Genomic DNA, 25,088 nt, shown 5'->3' with positions numbered 1-25,088 from the left:
TATCACTCAAAATCAAAAGGAAATCACCCTTTTTACAAATGTACACTCACTGGAAACACTAGTAGCAGGTAGGTAATAATGACAGAATAAATATAACATGCTACAGCAAGCTCACTAATTTGCAGAATAAAACCCCGATCACATTGCTCTATCATGATAGGGTTTATTAAATGTCACTTGATTTACCTTTTCATACTGTTCATGGGGTTCTCAAAGCGAGAATACTGAAGTGATTTGCGAAGAGTTCTGCCAAGAGAACGCACTGGTCATAGAAAACATCCTCTTCCAACAACACAAGAGAAGACTCTACACATGGACATCACCAGATGGTCGACACCAAAATCAGATGGATTATATACTCTGCAGCTAAAGATGGAGAAGCTCTATACAGTCAGCAAAAACAAGACCGGGAGCTGACTGTGGCTTGGATCATGATCCTTATTGCCAAATTCAGACTGAAATTGAAGAAAGTGGAGAAAACCACTAGACCATTCAGGTATGACTTAAAACAAATCCCTTATGACTATACAGTGGAAGTGAGAAATAGATTTAAGGGACTAGACCTGATAGATAGAGTGCCTGATGAAATATGGATGGAGGTTTGTGACACTGTACAGGAGACAGGAATCAAGACCATCCCCAAGAAAAAGAAATGCAAAAAAACAAAATGGCTGTCTGAGGAGGCCTTACAAATAGCTGTGAAAAGAAGGGAAGTGAAAAGCAAAGGAGAAAAGGAAAGATATACCCATTTGAATGCAGAGTTCCAAAGAATAGCAAGGAGAGATAAGAAAGCCTTCCTCAGCGATCAATGCAAAGAAATAGAGGAAAACAATAGAATGGGAAAGACGAGATCTCTTCAAGAAAATTAGAGCTACCAAGGGAACATTTCATGGAAAGATGGGCACAATAAAGGACAGAAATGGTAGGGACCTAACAGAAGTAGAAGATACTAAAAAGAGGTGGCAAGAATATACAGAAGAACTGTACAAAAAAGATCTTCATGACCCAGATAATCACGATGGTGTGATCACTCACCTAGAGTCAGACATCCTGGAATGTGAAGTCAAGTGGGCCTTAGAAAGCATCACTACAAACAAAGTTAGTGGAGGTGATGGAATTCCAGTTGAACAATTTCAAATCCTGAAAGATGACACTGTGAAAGTGCTGCACTCAATATGCCAGCAAATTTGGAAAACTCAGCAGTGGCCACAGGACTGAAAAAGGTCAGTTTTCTTTCCAAACCCAAAGAAAGGCAATGCCAAAGAATGCTCAAACTACCACACAATTGTACTCATCTCACACGCTAATTAAAGCAATGCTTAAAATTCTCTGATCCAGTCTTCAGCAATACGTGAACCATGAATCATGTATGGATATGAGAGTTGGACTATAAAGAAGGCTGAGTGCCAAAGAATTGATGCTTTTGAACTGTGGTGTTGGAGAAGACTCTTGAGAGTCCCTTGGACTGCAAGGAGATCCAACCAGTCTATCCTAAAGGAGATCAGTCCTGGGTGTTCATTGGAAGGACTGATGTTGAAGCTGAAAGTCCAATACTTTGGTCACCTGATGCAAAGTGCTGACTCATTTGAAAAGACCCTGATGGAGGGCAGGAGGAGAAGGGGACGACAGAGGATGAGATGGTTGGATGGCATCACCGACTCAATGGACATGGGTTTGGGTGGACTCCGGGAGTTGGCGATGGACAGGGAGGTTTGGCGTGCTGCAGTTCATGGGGTCTCAAAGAGTCAGACACGACTAAGCAATTGAACTGAACGGAACTTGATTCACTCCTCCATCCATCCTACAAATATATTTAAGTGCCTATGATGTACCAGACACTGTTGTAGGTACGGGGACTACTGTGATTCAAGGGGTCCGAAACATGCCTCTGTGGTATATAAATGATTTTGAGCTGAAGGCTCAAATTCCTTACCTGCCTAAAAGCAGAGCCTCCCAAAAGAACTGAAAAAAAAAAAAAAAAAAAAAAAAACCTCCACTGTCATAAATCCGCCCGCCGGGAGCAACTCATCAGCACCACAGCCAAACAGACACTATCAAAAAACCATCCTGTCTCCCATATGCTCTTCTAAGGATCCAATTATCTTTCCAAAAAGTCATCTGTTCTTCCATAAATGCACGTTCTCCTTTCACTTCTGAGTCCCTAAGTGCCTTATCCCCTCCTCTTCATCTATTAAGATGGTTTATAAGCCTCAAATTCTAAGCACCTCTTTGAGTTACATTTCTTTGTGAATGCCCAAATATACATACACATGTGATCACAACCTTTTTTTCTTGCTTATCTATCTTTTGTTAGTTTACTTGTTGAATCTCAAAAACCAAACCTAAGAATGTTCACTTTTTTAAAAAAAGAGGGTAAAGAAAAAGTTTTTCCTCCCTGACATGATGAGCAAGAGTAAGTTCCGACTCTCATGGGGTGTTCATGTTCAACAAAAACAGACAACAGGCAGGTATATTTATAAAATCTAAATACTTAAACATACAATGAAAAAAAATTAAGCAAAGAAATAGAGAATAAAAGGGAGAGGAGGCTATTTCATAAAATTTAATAATTGTTGGAGAAATAAGTGAAACAAGGCTGTTTAGTATCCTCAAATGTACTAAAGCAAATAGCCAAAAAACTAAGTATTTACTACCTAGAAAGCTGAAATGAGTTTAGGAGTAAAAAAAGTTACTGTAACTGTTTCTTCCAACTGAAAGCTTTCCAAAATAGGGACAAATGTTTGAAGAGATGAATCCTATCGCTTTTTGGGGGGCCTTTCATAAAACATTATTTAGAACTATATGCTTATCTTGGGCTATCAAAGTGACTTGCCAATATAGAGCACATACCATGTGTCAGATGTATGCTGAAGTAATCCACAACTATTCTAGGAGATAGGCACTTTTACTAAGCTAACTGGCACTCATTATGCAACTTTGTAGGTAAAGAAACAAGTTTAGGATGGTTAGATAAACTCTCCAAGGTCACTGTTAATAAACAGCAGGTTTAGGATGGTTAGGTAAACTGCCAAGTCTATTGTTTTTTGCCCAATAAACAGCAAAACTAGGATTTAAACATAAACCTTTCTAATCCCAAATTCTATGCTTTAACCAGTATATTACACAGCTACAAAACGGCTTCAAGAAGTAAAGTTGGGCTTCCCTGATGGCTCAGTAGTGAAGAATCTGCCTGCCGATGCAGGAGACATAGGTTAGATCCCTGGTCCAGGAAGATCCAATATGCTGCAGAGCAACTAAGCCTGTGAGTCACAACTACTGAGCCTGTGCTCTAGAGCCCAGGAACCTCAACAACTGAAGCCCACACACTGCAACTACTGAAGCCTGTGCACCCTAAAGTCCGTGTTCTGCAACAAAAGAAGCCATTGCAATGAGAAGCCCACACCCCACAACTACAGAGTAGCCTCTACTTGCCCCAACTAGACAAAATCCTCTCAGCACCAAAGACCCAGCAGAGTGAAAACTGAAAAATAAAAAAGTAAAATTAGTATGCTCTTACTTATATGTGCAATCTAGAAAAGTAAAATACAAGAAGCAGAGAACAGAATGGTGGTTACCAGGGGTGGTGAGGTGATAGAAATGGGAAGATGTTGGTAAAAGGGTACAGAGTTGCTACACAGGATGAATTAAGTCTAGAGATCAAATGAATAATGATTATAGTCAATATAATTGTACCGAATACTAAAAATTTGCTAAGAGAGTAGATGTCAGGTACTTTCACCAGACACAAATGCACACACACATACCACACAAGTGTGCTATATGAGCAGTTGAATATGCGCTTGACTGGAACCATTTCATTCTGTATGCCTGCATGCTCAGTAGTGTCCAACTCTTTGTGACTCCATGGACTGTAGTCCGCTAGGGTCTTCCGTCCATGGAATTGCTCAGGCAACAATACTGGAGTGGGTTGCCATTTCCTCCTCCAGGGAATCTTCCCGACTCAGGGATCAAACTATCATCTCTTGCATTGGTTGGTGGATTCTTTACCACTGAGTCACCAGGGAAGCCCCTTCATTCTGTATATGTAAATCAAAATATCATGTTGTACATAGCTGTGTTAAATATTCTTATACACTAAATTTACTTTTTAAAGTAAAAATTATATGTATTTAAGGTGTACAGTGTGATGTTTTGATTTACATATACAGAATATGTATTATTCTGTACATATACAGAATGAAAATCAAAATATCACATTGTACATCTTAAATACATATAATTTTTACTTAAAAAAGTAAATTTAATGTATAAGAATATTTAACTTAGCTCTTCCTGCCAACCGACTAAACTACAAATCTGTCTCTCTCTCTTTCTCACACACAACATTTTGACATGCAACATATGACTATGACAATTATTCTCTATTCCATTCTGAGTAACCATTAAAAAATGGAAACCTGATTCATCAGTTCTTCTATTTCAAAACCCTTCAGGCTCCCCCAGTGAACCAAGGAAAAAATGCAAACTCTTGAATAGTTTAAAAGGCTCTGGACAGTATTCTTCTCTTCACATTCAACTTTATAGTCATTCTTTAATATCTTAATAAGTTATGCTCACTTTTGTTTCCAGGCCTTTGCATATACTATTCTGTCTACAAGGAGCATCCCCCTGACTTCCCCTCTCCCCATTCCAGTTTAGACTGATGGCTACGAATCACCCTTTAAATGAGTAAGACATTGCAGTGTGGGGCTTCCCTCGTGGCTTAGTGGTACAGAATCCACCTGTCAAGGCAGGAGACAGGGGTTCGATCCCTGATCTCAGAAGATCCCATATGCTGCAGAGCAACTAAGTCCACGTGCCACAAATATAGAGCCTATGCTCACTGGAGCCCAGGGGCTGCAACTACTGAAGCCCAAGCACTCTGGAGCCTCTGTTTCATAACAAGAAAAGCAACTGCAGTGAGAAGCCCGAGCACAGGAACAAGAGAATAGCTCCCTTTCTTCTCAACTAGAGCAAAGTCTTTGAAGCAACAAAGATCCAGCATGTTCAATAAAAAAAGACACTACAGTGTGGATGTCTTTTCTTCTGGGAAGCTAACTGCTGCGAATCCCAACCCCTCAAATCTGGGGTTAATTCCTCTTCAGTGTGCTCCTACAGTACTTTTTTTTAACATGTAGCACTCTATTAGAAGTGCCTGTTGTGCACTAGTTTGCAAGGCTAGTGACTACACACACACACACACACACACACACACACACACACACGCCCCCTGGTCACCAGCATAGTATAAATGCCCTGTTGTTCAGTCCATAAGCTGTGTCTGACTGTTTTCAACCCCTTGGACTGCAGCAGGCCAGGCTCCTCTGTCTACCACTAACTCCCGGAGTTTGCTCCGATTCATGTCCATTGAGTTGGTGAAGCTGTCTATCTTATCCTCTATGGTCCCCTTCTCCTTTTGCTATCATTCTTTCCCAGCATCAGGGTCTTTTCCAATGAGTTGGCTGCAAATGCCTTGCACACAGCATATGTGCTAAGTTGCTTCAGTCATGTCCAATTCTTTGTGACCCTATGGACTGTAGTCTGTCAGGCCCCTCTGTCCAAAGGATTCTCCAGGCAAGAATACTGGAGTGGGTTGCCATGCCCTCCTCCAGGGGATCTTCCCAACCCAGGGACCAGACCCTCATCTCTCCTGTCTCCAGCAATGGCAGGCAGGTTCTTTACCACTAGTGCCACCTGGGAAGACCCCTTGCACCTTAATATATACTTAATAAATTTTATAAAGCCAGTAAGCTGCCTAGAAAAGTTTATCTGATTCTCATGTGAAATTTCTAAAAATTATTTTCATGACTATAGAAAAGTAAACATTAGCAGATGTCTACACAAAAACACTAAATATTATTACTAATAATAGCAGTAATAATAATAGTCCCTTGGACTACAAGGAAGTCAACCAGTCAGTTCTAAAGGAAATCAACCCTGAATATTCACTGAAAGCTCAGAAGAACTGATGCTGAAGTTCCAATATTTTGGCCACTTGATGCGAAGAGTCAACTCATTGGAAAAGACCCTGATACTGGGAAAAGACAAAAGGAGCAGGGGGCAGAAGACGAGATGGTTAAGATAGAATTACAGATTCAATGGACATGAATTTGAGCAAATTCCAGGAGATAGTGAAGGACAGGGGAGCCTAGTGTATGGCTGTCCCTGGGGTCACAAAGAGTTGGATATGACTTCACAACTGAACAACAGCCACAAATAATAATTACAAACACTAACATGTGTCATAAATCAAGCACTCTGCTAAGGCTCTTACCAAGAGCATTTCTTATCTTTCACATTATTTCTTGAAAGTAAAAGTGAAAGTGTTAGTCGCTGAGTCATGTCTGACTCTTTGTGACTGCATGGACACAAAGCCCACCAGGCTTATCTGTCCATGGAATTATCCAGGCAAGAATACTGGAGTCTGTTGCCATTTCCTTCTTCAAGGAATCGTCCCCACCCAGGGATCGAATCTGGGTCTCTCACATTGCAGACAGACTCTTTACCAGATGAGTCACCATGGAAACCAAGGCACTTACCAATAGCATTTCTTATCTTTCATATTAAGTCTTAACTCTACCAATTCTACCTTATCTCTATAAATCCTCAGAGCAACCCTATAAAGAAGATATTAAAATTATCTCGATTTCACACATAAGGCAACAGTGGTTTAAATGCTAGTAACCTACTCAAAATTACACAGCAAATGTCAAACCTCTCTCAAATCCAGAACATTCTCATCTCAAGTCCATGTTCACTCATTTAGATGTCTCTGGACTGGTGTGAGAAAATAGACATACTATTAATACAATTACAAAGCCATCTTCTGACTATTCTACAAATGATGCGAACTCACAAGAGGAAATCACATAAGAGGTAAACATATTTCCTCCTATCTTGATAGTTGGGGAAAGATGAGAGAAGAATAGTTTTAGAATTTTTCTTTTTGGCTGCACTCTGTGGCATAGAGGATCTTAGTTCTCTGACCAGGGATGGAACCCATGCCCCCTGCAGTATTAGCGTGGAGTCTTAACCAATGGACTACCAAGGAAGTCCTAGTTTTAGTTTTAGAATTCACCACCAAATGATAATTTTCTCAAATTTCATGTAGGAACCCCTGAGTATACACAGATCAACAGTAACAAGCTTAAACCATGCAATGCTGATGGCAGCAAAAAGGTAAAATTTGCTGCGGTTATCCAAAGTAGATCAGCTATTTAATCACTGTCTATAATTTGATGTTAAGAGCCTTGGTTACTAAAAATGCTGTGTGAAAGAAATAAAAGTTATATGTTACTGCCTGCTTACTACAGAGTAACCCACGAAGTTAGTTAATATGTAGTTTCACATCCTCTCCAAACAACAGAATATCAGAAGTAACCACAACAGACTCTTAGGAAGAAAGGAAAGAAATCATATGTACCTGATCTATGAGTCGCTTTATTAGGGGTAGTCCTTCTAGGGCTGAACTGTCACATCCACTGGTTAATACTCGTTCAAATCCCAAAGTTAAGAGGGTCTCTAGAGCTGCCACTGGATCATGAACCATGTCAAAGGCTGAAATAAATAAAACTGACTTGAATTTTGAACAGATCTCTCTAATACAGTGCTTTCCAAGATGTAGTATACCCACAGTGGTATGCTAGACCTAGCTTGTCCTGGCTTACAAGAGTCAATTGCTAAATATTCATGAATTTTGCAAGCATGATTATTAACCCATTGCCAGCTTGAAATCAATCAAGGTGGAAGTATTTAAACCACAGAAATCAACAAACGCTACAAATCAAGGCTCCTTTTTCCTGAGAACCAGTTTACCAGTACACCATAATCAGCATGCCACTAATGGTATCAGGATCATTTTATTATTTTTAAAATATTTATTTAACTTACTTATTTGGCTGTGCTGGGTCTTAGCTGCAGTATATTGGATCTAGTTCCCTGACCAGGGATGGAACCCAGGTCCCCTGCAAGTCCTCTGAACTTTTAGCTACTGGACCACCAGTGAAGTCCCTGCAGGATCATTTTAGATGGTACACATATGAACAGATGCATTTACTTACATGCAGATTAGAAGCAAAGAGCTTACATTTTTTTCATTACTTTCTCTTTAAAATAAATTTACTTAAGATTTTAAAAATAAATTTGCATACGTAGCCTTTGGATATGATCAAATCGTAAATGTGACAGACAAGTGACTCACATTTGGGAAAGTCTGCTCTAAGGGTTCAAACAAACTGCACAAGCAGAATGAAAACTTCACACTCATCAGTTCTAGAAAAGGCCTTGATTCGTATTCTCTTTATTGACTAATATTTTATTCTAATCCATTTTACCCCATGTTTTTAAGATTCATAGTATAAAGATTGTTGTTTATGACAGACTCTATCAAGTTTCAATTCCATCCTACTTTCTTAGAGACTTCTCTCCTCCTCATTAAGGAAACTGGCACTAGGAACCCCAAACAAAACGACTTCTGCTTTGACTCTCTGTGCTGCTACATGATACCAAATGCTGATCTATGGTGGATTAGGTGGTAAACTCCTTCCTTTCGCCCTTCAGTTTATGTAAGCACCTAAATCTACCACAGAGGATTTTCATTTTTTGGTGGCAGTACCTTCTCACAGTGATTAGACTATCATATTATAGTAAGCCCCTAAATACGAATGAGTTCCATTCCAAGAGTGTAAGTCCAATTTGTTTCTATATCCAACAAAGTTAGTCTCAGTACCCAACTAACGTAATCAGCTATATTGAACTGTACTGTAACAGGTTTATAATACCTATCACTGCTGCCTTTACACTTATTTCCAGACATCCTGGACTTGAAATAAAGGTACTATACTACTGTATTCTATACAGTACTGTACAGTAAGGTACACAAAGCACAATCACCTATAGAGGACACACGCAGGTGACAATGTATGCCAAACACGTGAATTAACTTCCATGGTTAGACATGCAAAATGCATGTTCCCATCTTTGAAAGTTCACAACTTGAAGGTTCATATGTAGGAGACTTACTGTATTAAACACACAAGTGAAAAAAATGTGGACTCCAGGATAATATAACAATTAAAAAATATGGAAATATTTTCATTAAATTTATTGAAGGAGGAAAAGAACAGAACTCTAAAATGATTTTCTTAGTTTAAGGAAGGAAAAATATATACTATATGGTGGGTTTATTTTGAATTATTTAGCACATCAAATTTTAAACTATATATTTTTCAGATAAATATTTATTTATTTAAATGACTTCATATTTTAAAACTTTTTGTTTTGGGCTAGCTTCAAGGTTCTGACTTTTAAGCGATCTAACATTTTTTAGTTATTGCTAGTTTATAAGAAACATTGCTAAACAGTAAGTCAAGAAAACAGTTCTCTGGTGTTGTCATTCATTTCACAAATTAACAAGGATAACAAATGTTTCATATCTCATTTCTATAAATGGATGCAAATGGTGGTGTCCACTCTCATCCTAATCTTTGGACAATTACTCAAAAGGACAGAAAGACATTCAATAATTTCTCATTCATATCATCAAATCAAAAAAAAACTGACTGAAGATTTTTCTTTTCATGTGCAATAGCAGTGCCTTAAAGGCAAAATTCACACTTGTTCCTCCATTTTACCAATGCTAGGCAAAAATGTATGGGAACTGTAACGCCTGATTTTGAGACAGGAAGTATTTTTATATAAAATGATTAGACACTTTTTAGAAATCATTCTCAAGTAGACAAGCTATCAATAATGTAAAACAGTTTTGTGCACTACAGTGAACATCTGTTCATTGACTATCTAGTACCTATTTCTTCTCTCCTCTTCCTAATATTATCCAATTCATCATTGGAAATCCAGCCCTTTTCTGCCCATAAATTTGGGAAAGTTGACCTCACTCCGACCTCCAGAATGGTCTTATAGGGTTTAAGTCAAGCAGTACATTTTATTTCATTGGCCAGAGTGATTTATTCTTTTTGAGACTGCACATGACCTGAGATGATGCAACAAAAATAAATCTCAAGAGTCTTGCTTGGAATTCTGTGACAAGTACACACACTTGCAGGCAATGCTTACTCTTTCCCACTATTATATCCCACCACCAGCACCTTCTGCCTTTAACAACTTTTCATAACTAAGGCTTCATATTTTCTAGAAATTGTGCATTTCTAGATTTACAATTGTTAGCCCCATTACAGGTATTAAAAAAAAACCAATTGGTAACATTATAGAATTGTGTTTCATGAAAAGTTTGTGGCATTTGGTGAAATGAGAAAACTGACACCGTTCAACACAACTTCTAAAATGGAAATGACTCACCTCGGTGGAAAGTGACTGGCAGAGGACGGCAAAGAGCTATAAAAAGAAAATCACATAACAACATGAATGAAGAGATAATCACTGATTACTATTTATAGAACTCTCCTGTTAGACAGGACTTTTTTACACTTTCTTTTCCTAAGTGAAGACAGTGAGCTAAAATAATAATAATAAAACAGTAGTCTTCCAAATTTAATAGTCCTGTATTTCCATTAATCTCTCTAAGTTTCATATTTAAAAAAACTGTCATCCACCCCTTAGAGACACCAAATGAAAATTATACAATCTGGCAACTATAAGGATAGCACTACATCTATCACTTGGAAAAGGCAATGGCAACCCACTCCAGTACTCTTGTCTGGAAAATCCCATGGACGGAGGAGCCTGGTGGGCTACAGTCCATGGGGTCGCTAAGAGTCGGACACAACTGAGCAACTGCACTTTCGCTTTTCACTTTCATGCATTGGAGAAGGCGATGGCAACCCACTCCAGTACTCTTGCCTGGAGAATCCCAGGGATGGGGGAGCCTGGTGGACTGCCGTCTATGGGGTCGCACAGAGTCGGACACGACTGAAGTGACTTAGCAGCAGCAGCAGCACATCTATCACGTACTCTTCTGAAAATCTTTAAGAAATACTCTGGCCTAGTAATATAAATACTTTGCCTCTGTGTTCCCTATGCCTCCCCATCCTTACCAACTGTAATAGGTTTTAAAGTCTTTGCTGCTATGATTAAAGAGATCAAGGTAAATTCCCCTTAAACCCTATAGGAACAGTAGCATAATCCAATCTATTGCAGCTGAGTCAGGGGGGTTCTGTAGCACATACTGTCTACCTAAAACATCTAAATAACTAGTGTTTAAAACAGGTGAGTATAAGTGCCTGTAGGTGTGAATGAAAAGCCAGTTTTGCGATTGCGTTTTTCTGCATAGGGACTATACAATGCAATCATCATTAGGGGCTTTTTGGTCTCTGATACAGGTTCTTACCCACAAGGGACATGCACAGTTCTTTGTCAATGTGTCCATCTTCAGTCAACGCCCCAAATACCAAACCATCGGCACCATAGAGCTTGGCGAGACGAATGTCAGCCTTCATCACCTCAACCTCACGATCTGAATATAAAAAATCACCTCCACGCGGCCGAATCATCACAAAGACTGGGATCTGGACATACTGCTTCACTACTTGAAGGACACCTATAGGAATAGGGAAGAGACTAATTAAAATTCAAATGTAAGCTAAAAGCTTGAGGGAGTCAATAAAATATTACTGTATTGGTCTTTTACATTTGCTCTGGTGTTATCACTTCTACAAGGAACAGAAGTGCTGATGGAGTAAACCATAGAAAGAGGATCTAAAGGAAAAAGGAGACACTGAGAAGAAAAATGTACATATAGTAGAGATTTACATAATAAAGAAGTCAAGGGTAAAAACAGCAATTTAGAAAACAGAAATTATTGCATTTTAAAAGCACTGTTCAGTTATGCTTTAAAAATTTTTTTTGTTGTGCTTAACAAAAATTCTTTTACTGGAATGTGACATTTAAAAGTGTAACAACTACCAGGCTCTATGTTCTGCCAATGTATTCCCTAAGATCTGGTTTCTTCTTCCTAATGATTACATCTCTATTTAAAACCTGCTATACAGATGGTTACATAGTTTTAAAGTTTATGATTCCTACTAGATGAAGATATTTAGTAATGCCTTTTTAAATAAGAGATATGTAAAAGGGAGCAATGTTGCACTTATTTGTGATGCTAACAGGCGCTCTATGAACAAAAATGAGGGCTTCCCTGTTGGCTCAGTGGGTAAAGAATCCACATGCAATGCAGGAGACACAGGAGATGAAGCTACAATCCCTGGGTCAGGAAGATCCGCTGGAGTAGGAAATGGCAACCCACTCCAGTATTCTTGCTTGGGAAATTCATGAACCAAATCTGACACAATTCATGAACCAAATCTGACACAATAACCAAATATGACACAATTTGTGACTAGTTCAGAAACTCTCAATGGTATAAGATCTGTGGCAGGCAACATTAGTGTTTACCTAATATGAATTTACTTCTTTTTCCTTGCTACCAGAACCCCAATGCTGTATGGGACAGCAATATGCCCATCACCAAGCAATGACTGGTGACGGGCATATTATTGCTGGCTTGGCCCATTCACCAAGTCCATCATGCATGACTGCTGTTGCAAAAAACAGGCTGCACTCAAATTACAGATATGTTCTAGGTATTTCATAGAATGGCCAGGGACCGCCCTCCTTTATTTTAGTGAGAAGAATCACTAAAAGGCCATTGCATAAATAAACCTTTTATAATAAATAATGCTATCATCCATCTAAGAATAAAACAAAAGAGTCAAAAATTCATATAGGGACTTCTGCTTTTGACCAAGACAGAGCAACAGGAACTGGATTTACCCTTCACTTATTAAAAAAAAAAAAAAAAAAGACAAAACATATCAAACAATGGTTTGCAACAAAGGATAATGATCCGTTAAAGATGGAAAACAAATGAGGTAAGCTCTCCTAATTACCCAGATTACTACCTTGAGATTTTTCCAGGCCACAGCATAGGGAGGTCAGGAGAGACCCTCCCCAACTGACCCCACTTCTCTCTAATATTCAACTGAGTACCAACGGATGTATGCATGCAAGGAAACTACACAAAGCCAGGGAAAGATCCACAGAAAAAAATCAGAAGCAATACTGCCTGTTGTTCATACCAGGCCAGGAATAATGCCTGCTCCCATCAACCAGACAGGAAAAGTTCCAGATTTGTGGGGCACTGGATAGAGTGCAGAAAGGGTCTTGCTTCAGTAGTGGGGAATAATGAACTCTAGACTGACCACTGTTCCAGACTCACTTAACAAATTTTAAGAACATTACCCAAAAGGAACAAATTGTTTCCAAGTAACCTAACTGCTCAGGAATATTCATAGGAATAGAAAAATATCCAGTAGCCAACAAAGCAAAATTCATGAAGTCTTACACACAATGAAAAATATCAGGTAGGAAAACAAGATGGATCATGAAGTAAAAATCAATTAAACAAAACCAACCAAAACTGGTATATATGTTAGAATTAGTAGCCAAGGCATTAAAACAGCTATTGTAACCTTATCCTATACTCCAGTACTCTTGCCTGGAAAACCCCATGGACGGAGGAGCCTAGTAGGCTGCAGTCCATGGGGTCGCTAAGAGTCGGACAAGACTGAGTGACTTCACTTTCACTTTTTACTTTCATGCATTGAAGAAGGAAATGGCAACCCACTCCAGTGTTCTTGCCTGGAGAATCCCAGGGATGGTGGAGCCTGGTAGGCTGCTGTCTATGGGGTTGCACAGAGTCGGACATGACTGACACGACTTAGCAGCAGCAGCAGCAACCTTATTCTATATGTTCAAAAAAGTTTAAAAGGGACAAGAGATATAACAATAAATTCAAATATCTAGTGATAAAACTATGATATGTGAGATGAAAAATATAGTAGCTAGGATTAACAGCAATTAAACACTGCAGAGAAAAGATTAGTACACTTGAAAACAAAGGAAGAAGATTTATAGAAAATACATTAAATGTTGAAAAACTTTCAAATATGATGAAAAGTATAAATGCACATGCCCAAGAAACATGAAGAAAACTACATTCAGGGACATCATAATCAAATGTTCAAAACCAAGAATAAAGGGAAAAAACCTTAAAAGCAACCAGAGAAAAGAGACAAATTACACAGAAATGAACAAAGGTTTGGATGAGAGCAGATTTCCTGTCAGAAACAATATAGGCAAGAAGACAGTTGGAGAAGCATCTCTAAAGTCCTGAAAGAATAAAACTGTCAACCTAGAATTCTACACACAGCAAAAATATCTTTAAAAAAAATGGGGAAAGATGTTTTCAGATATACAAAAGCCGAAAGAATTCATTACTAGCACACTTGTACTACAAAAAATGTTAAAAGAATTACTTCAGGCAGAAAGAAAATGAAACCAGGCAGAAATACCAGATCTATACAAAAAAAGAGCACCAGAAATGGTAATTACACGTGAGTAAATATATAACTGTCTTATTTTTTTTACTCTTTATAGTATAACTGACTCTTTAGACAAAAATAATAACAATGAAGTGTGGAGTTTTTAACATATGCAAAAGCAAAATGTATGACAACAGCACAACGAGTAGGAGGGGAGAAATGAAGACAAAAGCCAGGATACCAAGGATGCCAGAATGGAAAAGGTAAAACCAGGGTTCCTGACATGCCTGCAGAGTATATGAACCAATATTAATAGTAATTTAATCTCAACTTTTTGATACCTAAAGGGAAAAAAATACCTATTTGATCACATCTACAACTGACAGGTTTATCTGCCACTAGAAATATTTCTGATACAATATCCATGGCACAGTTAACATGTTAGTAACTTGAGTAAAAGATCCCAATAACAAATTATCAATTGTCTCTAGGCTCTGTAAATTCCTGTGAGGAAATCCAAAAAAATGGACACTTACCCATGCTGGGTGTGGTTCCTCCTTCCAACAAGCCAGAACATAACTCAATGCGACCAGCACCTGTAATAAAAAAGCGCTGCTCAGCACAATAATTTTTTTAAATTAAAAAATTAAGAAAAAATTTGAAAAGCATTGCTCAAAAGTATTACACAGAAACATTTTTTTCTAAATAGAGGAACAAAGAATCTTAGAAAGTGAAAGAAGTCAAATTATAGAACTAGACTAAAATTCTAGTTTTAAACCCAACTATATTCTCCAACCCACATTATGTTACTGATAAGTCAAATTTAACAGTTAATTCAAGTTAAGCTAGGTTTCTTAAAATTTTTTTATTATAGAGTGGCCTCTCTATGTATAAGAAAGTGACTTAGAATAAAGAAATTTCTGGACTGACCACAGTGGAATGCTAATTCTTCACTGATTATAAAAAACAGTGATCTTTTCCAAAAGAGACTTCATTATTCCAAGCTTTTAAAAAGCACAAGTTACTTTTAAGTAGCTTACATCAGGATAATTTTAAGAATAAGAAAATGCTGAAACCAAAAGAACTATCAGACTACAGCATCACGTCAAAAGGTCTCAGGAGCCAGCTTGAAGAGGCTCCTACTGGCTAATAAACATCATCACAAAGACATTTTGAGCATCAACAAGAACAACTATACTGGATTCAAACACATCAAATATGTCTACATCTAGGCTCATAATGATAAAACAAGAATACACTGGAGGATAGAGAACAAACACATAATCCCCAAAATCAGTAAACAAGGGAAAAGAAGCAAGCACTTATCCTGCCTTTCTTATACAAACTGAACCTCAGTATAACAAAGCAGTTGGTGAGGGAAAGTTCTTTATAGAAGCATACTGCTAATAAATGAAAAATAAATGTTAGACATAACATAGCACCATTTTACAAACCCTACTGAAATATGCATTGCTAAAATTATTAAGTGAAAGCTGGCAGGAAAACTTATAAAGGGTGGATCAGGCTGATAATATCTGAATCCACTGATCAACCTTAGTATCATAAAAACTGAAAAAACTAAGATGTTGTATCCCCCGATTAGATAGAACAGGGAATATGCCATTATCTATAAAGTCTGTTATTTTTAGTCATTAAATTGTGTTCCATTCTTTTGAGACCCCATGGACTGTAGCTCTCCAGGCTTCTCTATCCATGGAACTCTCCAGGCAAGAATACTGAAGTGGGTTGCCACTTTCTTCTCTAAGGGATCTTCCTGATCCAGGGATCAAACCTGTGTCTTTTCCATTGGCAGCTGAGTTCTTTACCAATGAATCAACAGAAAACCCCATCTATAAATCAGTGTTATAAAAAACTCAAGTCTGAATCTAATTACACCTTTAGGTTAACTAAAATTTTACAGGAAATACAGGGGTCAGAGGAACATAATAAGTGACACTACATATACAGTCAGCAACATGTAGAATATGGAATACTTTAAAAGATAAAAAAAAGATGAAAATCAGTTTCTTTAACAAACTATAGAAAGAAGAAAAAGAATTAAAGAACGAAAAAAGGGAAACAGATTGAAACAGACATAAACAAATGACACATTTATATATTGGTTCAAAGAACTATAAAATAAAACTGTGTGAGTCAGTGGGGGAAATCTGAAAACTAATTGGGTATTTTTGATGCTATTAAGAAATATTATTTTTATAGATATTTTATAGATATGTTACTGATATTGTGGTTATTATTCTTATTTTTTTTAAAGGCCTTTACCTTTTCAGTTCAGTTCAGTCATTCAGTCGGGTCTGACTCTTTGTGACCCCATGAACTGCAGCACACCAGCCCTCCCTGTCCATCACCAACTCCCGGAGTTTACTCAAACTCCTGTCCATCGAGTCAGTGATGCCAGCCAACCATCTCATCCTCTGTCATCCCCTTCTCCTTCCACCTTCAATCTTTCCCAGATCAGGTGAGTCAGTTCTTCGCATGAGGTGGCTAAAGTATTGGAGTTTCAGCTTCCGCATCAGTCTTTCCAATGAATATTTTGGACTGATTTCCTTTAGGATGGACTGCTTGGATCTCCTGGCAGTCCAAGGGACTCTCAAGAGTCTTCTCTAACACCACAGTTCAAAAGCATCAATTCTTCTTCGGTGCAAATCTTTCTTTATAGTCCAACTCTCACATCCATACATGACTACTGGAAAAACCATAGCTCTATCTAGACGGACCTTTGTTGGCAAAGTAATACTGTCTCTGCTTTCTAATATACTGTCTGGGTTGGTCATAACGTTTCTTTCAAGGAGCAAGCATCTTTTAATTTCATTGCTGCAGTCACCATCTGCAGTGATTCTGGTACCCCCAAAAATAAAGTCTGACACTGTTTCCATTGCTTCTCCATCTATTTGCCATGAAGTGATGGGACCAGATGTCATGATCTTAGTTTTCTAAATGTTGAGTTTTAAGCCAACTTTTTCACTCTCCTTCACTTTAATCAAGAGGCTCTTTAGTTCATCTTCACTTTCTGCCATTAGGGTGGTGTCATCTGCATATCTGAGGTTACTGATATTTCTCCTGGCAATCTTGATTCCAGCTTGTGCTCCATCCAGCCCAGCATTTCCCCTGATGTATTCTGCATATAAGTTAAATAAGCAGGGTGACAATATACAGCCTTGATGTACTCCTTTCCTGATTTGGAACCAGTCTCTTGTTCTACATCCAGTTCTAACTGTTGCTTCCTGACCTGCACACGGATTTCTCAGGAGGCAGGTCAGGTGGTCTGGTATTCCCATCTCTAAGAATTTTCCACAGTTTGTTGTGATCCACACAGTCAGAGGCTTTGGCATAGTCAATAAAGCAGAAATAGATGTTTTTCTGGAACTCTCTTGCTTTTTTGATGATCCAGCAGATGTTGGCAATTTGATCTCTGGTTCCTCTGCCTTTTCTAAAACCAGCTTGAACATCTGGAAGTTCATGGTTCACGTACTGTTGCAGCCTGGCTTGGAGAATATTGAGCATTACTTTACTAGTGTGTGAGATAAGTGCAATTGTGGTAGTTTGAGCATTCTTTGGCATTGCCTTTCTTTGGGTTTGGAATGAAAACTGACCTTTTCCAGTCCTGTGGCCACTGCTGTTTTCCAAATTTGCTGGCATACTGAGTGCAGCACTTTCACAGCATCATCTTTTAGGATTTGAAATAGCTCAACTGAATTCCATCACCTCCACTAGCTTTCTTCATAGTGATGCTTCCTAAGGCCCACTTGACTTCGCACTCCAGGATGTCTGGCTCTAGGTGAGTGATCACACCATCGTGATTATCTGGGTCATGAAAATCTTGTTTGTACAGTTCTTCTGTGTATTCCTGCCACCTCTTTTTAATATCTTCTGCTTCTGTTAGGTCCCTACCATTTCTGTCCTTTATTGTGCTCATCTTTGCATGAAATGTTCCCTTGGTATCTCTGATTTTCTTGAAGAGATCTCTAGTCTTTCCCATTCTGTTGTTTTCCTCTATTTCTTTGCACTGATCACTGAGGAAGGCTTTCTTATCTCTCCTTGCTATTCTTTGGAACTCTGCATTCAAATGGGAATATCTTTCCTTTTCTCCTTTGCCTTTCACTTCTCTTCTTTTCACAGCTATTTGTAAGGCCTCCTCAGACAACCATTTTACCTTTTCGCATTTCTTTTTCTTGGGGATGGTCTTGATCCCTGCCTCCTGTACAATGTCACGAACCTCCTTCCGTAGTTCTTCAGGCACTCTGTCTATCTGATCTAATCCCTTGAATCTATTTGTCACTTTCACTGTATAATCATAAGGGATTTGATTTAGGTCATACCTGAATGGTCTAGTGGTTTCCCTCCTTTCTTCATTTTAAGTCTGAAATTGGCAATAAGGAGTTCGTGATCTGAGCCACAGTCAGGTCCCGGTCGTTTTTGCTGACTGTATAGAGCTTCTCCATCTTCAGCTGCAAAGAATATAATCAATCTGATTGCGGTATTGACCATCAGGTGATATCCATGTGTAGAGTCTTCTCTTGTGTTGTTGGAAGGGGGGTGTTTGCTATGACCAGTGTGTTCTCTTGGCAAAATTCTGTTAGCCTTTGCCCTGCTTTGTTCTGTACTCCAGGGTCAAATTTGCCCGTTACTCCAGGTGTTTCTTCTACTTTTGCATTCCAGTCCCCTATAATGAAAAGGACATCTTTTTTGGGTGTTAGTTCTAGAAGGTCTTGTATGTCTTCACAGAACCTTTCAGCTTCAGCTTCTTCAGCATTACTGGTCAGGGCATAGACTTGGATTACTGTGATAGTGAATGGTTTGTCTTGGAAATGAACAGAGATAATTCTGTTGTTTTTGAGATTGCATCCAAGTACTGCATTTCAGACTCTTTTGTTGACTATGATGGCTACTCCATTTCTTCTAAGAGATTCTTGCCCACAGTAGTAGGTATCATGGTCATCTGAGTTAAATTCACCCATTCCAGTCCATTTTAGTTTGCTCATTCCTAAAACGTCAATTTTCACTCTTGCCATCTCCCGTTTGACCACTTCCAATTTGCCTTGATTCATGGACCTAGCATTCTAGGTTCCTATGCAATATTGCTCTTTACAGCATCAGACTTTACTTCCATCACCAGTCACATCCACAACTGGGTGGTGTTGTGGCTTTGGCTCCATCTCTTCATTCTTTCTGGAGTTATTTCTCCACTGATCTCCAGTAGCATATTGGGGGCACCTACCAACCTGGGGAGTCCATCTTTCAGTGTCCTATCTTTTTGCCTCTTCATACTGTTCATGGGGTTCTTGAGGCAAGAATACTGAAGTGGTTTGCCATTCATTCCCTTCTTCAGTGGACATTTTGTCAGAACTCTCCACTATGATCTGTTCATCTTGGGTGGCCCTACATTCCATGGCTCGTAGTTTCATTGAGTTAGACAAACTTGTGGTCCATGTGATCAGATTGGTTAGTTTTCTGTGATTGTGGTTTTCAGGGATACTTTACCTTTTAGGGATACTGAAATACTTGATGATGAAATGACGTAATGTCTGGGATTTGCTTCAAAATAACTTGGGGATGGGGTAAGAAAGGTAGGAATATAGATCAGGAGGCCAAAGGCTTACAAGCTTGTTTTTGTTACAGCATACAAGTTTAAAATTTTTTATGTATTTAAGAAAAACACACATATCATACAGTTTGCCCATTTAAAGTATACAATTCAACAGTTTTATCATGCTCACAAAATTTGGCAACTATCACCACTAGGCAATTTTAGAACATTTTCATCACCCCCAAAAGAAATCTCACACCATTTAAGCAGTCACTTTCTCTTCTCCCCAGTGCTCCTCAATCCATGGCAACCAAGAATCTTTCAGTCTATAAAAAATTAGCCTATTCTAGACATTTCATATAAGTTGAATCATATAATATGTGGTATTTTTTTACTTTTTTCCATTTAGAATAGTGTTTCAATATTTATCTGTGTTGCAGATTGACCAGTACTTCATTCTTTTTAATTGCCAAATTAAGAATGGTTTTTACCCTTTCAAAGGATTATTTAAAAAAACAGAAGTGGGAATTCTCTGGTGGTCCAGTGGTCAGGGCTCCCAATTTTTTACTCCTGAGGGCACAGGTTCAATCCCTCGTGAGGAAAACTAAGACTCTGTAAGCCCTGTAGCATGACCAAAAAAAAGTAAATATGACAGAGACCAAATGTAGCCAGCAAGGTCGAAATACATACTGTCTTGCTCTTTACGAAAAAGTCTGCTCACCCCTGATACAACTGAAAGATTGGCCATGTACTGAAAATAATTAAAGCCGATGGGTATGTGGTGATTCATTATACCATTCTATTTTTGTATATGTTTGAAATTTTCCATAATGAAGTCTAAAAATTTTTCTGATCCTGAGATGATGGGAATTTCTATGCTTCTTATTAAAGCAAGTTAGGGTGCAAAAGAAATCTTGAGGTAAAATATATAACATTCAAAAAAAAGAAATAATGATAAGTCTTGACAATGAAAAAAACATCAAATCTCTAAAATTAATGGCTTGGAAAAAATTATATCTTTGCTAAATTCAATTAAAAAAAAGTAGGTTCATAATCACTATCATGGACACTTAACTCAAAATGTAATCTACTAGGGAAGTAAGACTAGAAGATCAGTAGGTTTTCTAGTTGGTTGGTTGTTTCCTTTAGAGATCACAAAGGTTCTCAAGTTCAACTCAAAGGATTCATTTTCAAACTCTTAACGGACTGCCAACTGCCATTCATTCCATAATTTCTCTTACCTCCTCTTTCTGCATTTACAGCTGATTCCACTGAATCAACACACACTTCCATGAGAAACCCGTTTGTGGCTCCTAAAATACATGGAGAACAGTGAAACTGCATGAGGGTACTTTCCATCCAGACCAAGCCAAACACAAATATTTTACATTTTGCTGCCAAAATTTAAATGTCTAGTAACAGGTAACTACGTAAGTACACTAGGGTCCATGCATGCAATGAAATATTATATCAATGCCTGCAGAATACATTCTTCTTTATAAGGTAAATATGCTTAAGAGCAGGGATGGATTTCAAATCCTTATCTGACAACATGTTTCTTAATATGTGATTATAGACCAGTTACTTAGCCTAGGTTTTCCCCAAAACAGAGGTTTTTTTTTGAAAGTTGCTCAGTCGTGTCTGACTCTTTGTGACCCCATGGAATTGACAGTCTATGGAATTCTCCAGACCAAAATACTGGAGTGGGTAGCCTTTCCCTTCTTCAGGGGATCTTCTCAACCCAGGGATCAAACCCAGGTCTCCTGCATTGCAGGCAGATTCTTTACCAGCTGAGCCACAAGGGAAGCCCAAGAATACTGGAATGGGCAGCCTATATTTACTCCAGCGAACCTTCCCGACCCAGGAATTGAACCGGGGTCTCCTGCCTTGCAGGCAGATTCTTTACCAACTGAGCTAACAGGGAAGCCCCAGAGTAGGTTTTAATACTTACATCAGAGTAAAGAGGATGAGATAATTCATGCAAAGTGAATAGTACCTACTAAGTACACAGAAATTATTAGTTGTTATTAGTTAACTATACGTTATTTCCTCTACAGATCTCCACTTCTCCCTGATCCCCATCCCAGCTCCTGGTTATCTCCTCAATCCACAGTGCTTCCAGTTCTATCTTTGTACACTAAAATCTTCCAAGGTTCAAGTCATATCACATTTTCATGATACTTCTCCCTCCCCAGGTAGAAAACTGTGTCTCCCTTTTTTGAACTCAGATAACTCTTTATAATCCAAATGTTCCTCTTTAAAACATTGTTTTCTCTTACTATTATTTATGTAGATAGGTGTCTGATCATTCTTACTTGAACTAAAGTTCCTAAGGTCTTTATGAGAGAAATCTTCATTACTCACAGTAAGCACAGTCTAGTGTGCTTATAGTATATAGCTCATAGTACACAACAGACACACAAAGATTTACTAAAGGCTGAATGATTACATGGATGTGAGAGTTGGACCATAAAGAAAGCTGAGTGCCAAAAATTGATGCTGTGGTGTTGGAGAAGACTCTTGAGCGTCCCTTGGACTGCAAGGAGATCCAACCAGTCAATCCCAAAGGAAAGCAGGACTGAATATTCATTGGAAGGACTGATGCTGAACCTGAAGCTCCAACACTTTGGCAACCTGATGCAAAGAACTGATTCATTGGAAAAGACCCTGATGGTGAAAGATTGAAGGCAGGAGAAGGGGATGACAGAGGATGAGATGGTTGGATGGCATCACTGACTCGATGGACGAGTCTGGGCAAGCTCCAGGAGTTGGTGCTGGACAGGGAAGCCTTGAGTGCTGTCGTCCATGTGGCTGCAAAGAGTCGGACACGACTGAGCCAGTGAACTGAACTGAATGATTATAAATTCATAAACATTCATGTATTTATATAGTGTGATGAAAACAGTTTTGAATTTTTTCTGTAAGCACACACTTTTTTTAAAAAAAATTAATAATAATGCATGCATACTTCATGCAGTAATATCTAGAGGAATGTTCAGCATATCCTGGTAATTGTTACTTCCAGGTGGTGGTATTTAAAATTACTTTTACTTTCTTCTTTTTACTTTTCTATACTGCTTGATTTTTTTCTACCTAATGTTGCTTTTATAGTTTTTTAAAATCAACTTTAAATCTGAAAAACAAAAATCTATCATTCCCTAACATCAAACTGCAAATGCCTCATTTATTTAAAAGACTATCAGCCTCAAACTCTGAAAGGGCCAAGAGACACTCTATGCTCTTAGCCAACAGCACTGCATTAATTCCATGGGTTTCCTGATAGCTCACCCATATCAGCTGTTAGATCCATTTAGCTGAACAGTGCTGTAGGGGTACCACTTCCTTCACACAAGACAAGATCTTGGCAGGAATTCCCCGGCAGTCCAGTAGTTAAGGGCTTCCCGGGAGGCTCAGTGGTAAAGAATCCGCCTGCTAATGCAGAAGATGTGGGTTCAATCCCCAGGTAGGGAAGATCTCCTGGAATAGGAAATGGCAACCCACTCCAGTATTCTTGAAAGGAAATCCCATGGACAGAGAAGCTGGTGGGCTACAGCCCACTGAGTCGAAAGGGTAAGACACCATTGTGCAACTGAGCATGCACCAGTGGTTGAGACTCCGGTGCTTTCAATGCCAGGGCCCCAAGCTGGATCCCTGGTTAGGAGACTAAAATCTCATAAGCTGCAGGCTGTGGCCAAAAAAAAGATCTTGGCCAGGAGAGAGTAAGGATGCACATAAAAGGATATGACAAAAAGAAAAGAGTAAGGCAGTTGTCTTAAAATAGGAAGTCATTTGAAGGGATCAAAGAGGAGATTTGTTTGGAGCAGCAGTTCTCAGTGTAGCTGTCCAGTTAACTCTGGACTAACGGCCTCTAAGACACTTTCAGAGTCTGTACAGTGAAAATTATTTTCGTAACAATATCAAGATTTTAGTTGCCTTTTTGACTCTCATTCTCTCACAGGCAGAGTGGAGTTTTCAAGAGGCTACCTGTCACACTGAATGCAAAAGTAGTCCATTCTTAATGAGAATTCTATTAAGCCAGACATTAAAGAGATCTGCAAAAATATAAAACATTGGTACTATTCTATTTTTTGTTTGCTTAGGAAAACAGTTATTTTTTTTCCTTAAAACGTGTCAACATGCAAAGGGCTTCTGTTTGTGAAAGAAACAAAGTGAAAGTCACTCAGTCGTTATCTGACTCTGCGACCCCCATGGACTTATCCAGGCCAGAACACCTGAGTGGGTAGCCGTTCCCTTCACCAGGGGATCTTCCCAAACAACGGATCGAACCTAGGTCTCTCGCATTGCAGGCAGATTCTTTACCTGCTGAGCCACAAGGGAAACCCTTTGTTTTTAAATGTCCTGTTTTAATTTTTAACATGTCCAATATCAATAAATTTAACCTATGTAAATAAAAGGTCTTTGAGGTTCTCAATAATTTTAGGAGGGTCAAGGCGTCCTGCGATCAGTGTCAGAACCGCTAGTTTGGAGGAACCAAGTTTCCGGAGGAGGGACCTGGCAAATTCCCTAGCACCTGCCAAGCCAGGCGATCCCGTCGCAGCAGGAAGAACTCCTGACTTGGGGCAGCCAAGTTTTGCCATTTCGGAGCGGTGTGGCTTTGGGGACAACCCCTATCCCCGCCGCAGCAGCTATGGGTTATTAAGCAGTCCCTCCAGGTCAGACACTGATCCAGCGCTGCGTGAGGGGGTACCAGCATCCTCGTGTAGCGATCGGAAACGCGAGGCTGAAAGAAGTTAACCAACTTGAACACGGTCGCACGACGAGACGTGGGGGCGCCGGGATTCGAACCCACACACATATCTGGCTCCAGAGCCGGGCCATTCTCGCCAACAGCCCCTCATATTCCACATGTTTAAACTCGAATGACAGATTACGCCTCACGGGGGGTGTTTGTGAGGAGCAGGAGAAAGTACTTTCAGGGAAATCGCGATTGATCCACGGGCCAGAACCCCCGCCCGCCCCGGCCCGGCCCGTACCCCGCAGCAAAGTCGGCCACAGCCCCCATCCCGCCACCTTCCGCACCCGCCTTCCCGGATGGTATCCGCGCCCGCTTCCGCTCGGAGGAGGCCCCCTGCCTCTTCATGCTCCACGCGTTCCTCCCTCGTGCGTCTTCGGTTTCCACTCAAAGAGTCCGGGTTCCAAGGCGCGCGACCAGACGGGCGCGTCCTCCCAGCTGCGCGCATCCCTGCGCGTCCCCGACGTCCACGCCCCAGCAGCCCCCGCGA

At 39.4% G+C, this 25,088-nt stretch overlaps 1 protein-coding gene across 3 annotated transcripts in view; it reads right to left on the bottom strand.

Moving 5' to 3' along the window:
• CUTC (cutC copper transporter) overlaps window positions 1-25,070 on the bottom strand; it is a 30,934-nt gene extending 5,864 nt beyond the window's left edge. Inside the window, exons 1-6 of one of the 3 annotated variants that reach the window (XM_065923080.1) lie at window positions 24,886-25,070; window positions 21,087-21,158; window positions 14,834-14,893; window positions 11,306-11,515; window positions 10,318-10,353; window positions 7,424-7,557 (exon numbers count right to left, since the gene is read on the bottom strand). In XM_065923080.1, the coding sequence (XP_065779152.1) occupies window positions 7,424-7,557; window positions 10,318-10,353; window positions 11,306-11,515; window positions 14,834-14,893; window positions 21,087-21,158; window positions 24,886-24,946 (573 nt within the window). In that variant the 5' untranslated portion in view covers window positions 24,947-25,070. Of the gene's footprint in view, window positions 1-7,423; window positions 7,558-10,317; window positions 10,354-11,305; window positions 11,516-14,833; window positions 14,894-21,086; window positions 21,159-23,133; window positions 23,237-24,885 lie in introns of those variants that run through there. The other 2 variants (XM_065923082.1, XM_065923081.1) reach the window with 2 other exon arrangements.
• Between the last annotated feature and the right edge of the window lie 18 nt (window positions 25,071-25,088).

This window comes from Muntiacus reevesi, chromosome 2 (genome assembly GCF_963930625.1).
Source record: "Muntiacus reevesi chromosome 2, mMunRee1.1, whole genome shotgun sequence".
Classification (NCBI taxonomy): domain Eukaryota; kingdom Metazoa; phylum Chordata; class Mammalia; order Artiodactyla; family Cervidae; genus Muntiacus; species Muntiacus reevesi.
This window is presented reverse-complemented; position numbering and strand designations above follow the sequence as displayed.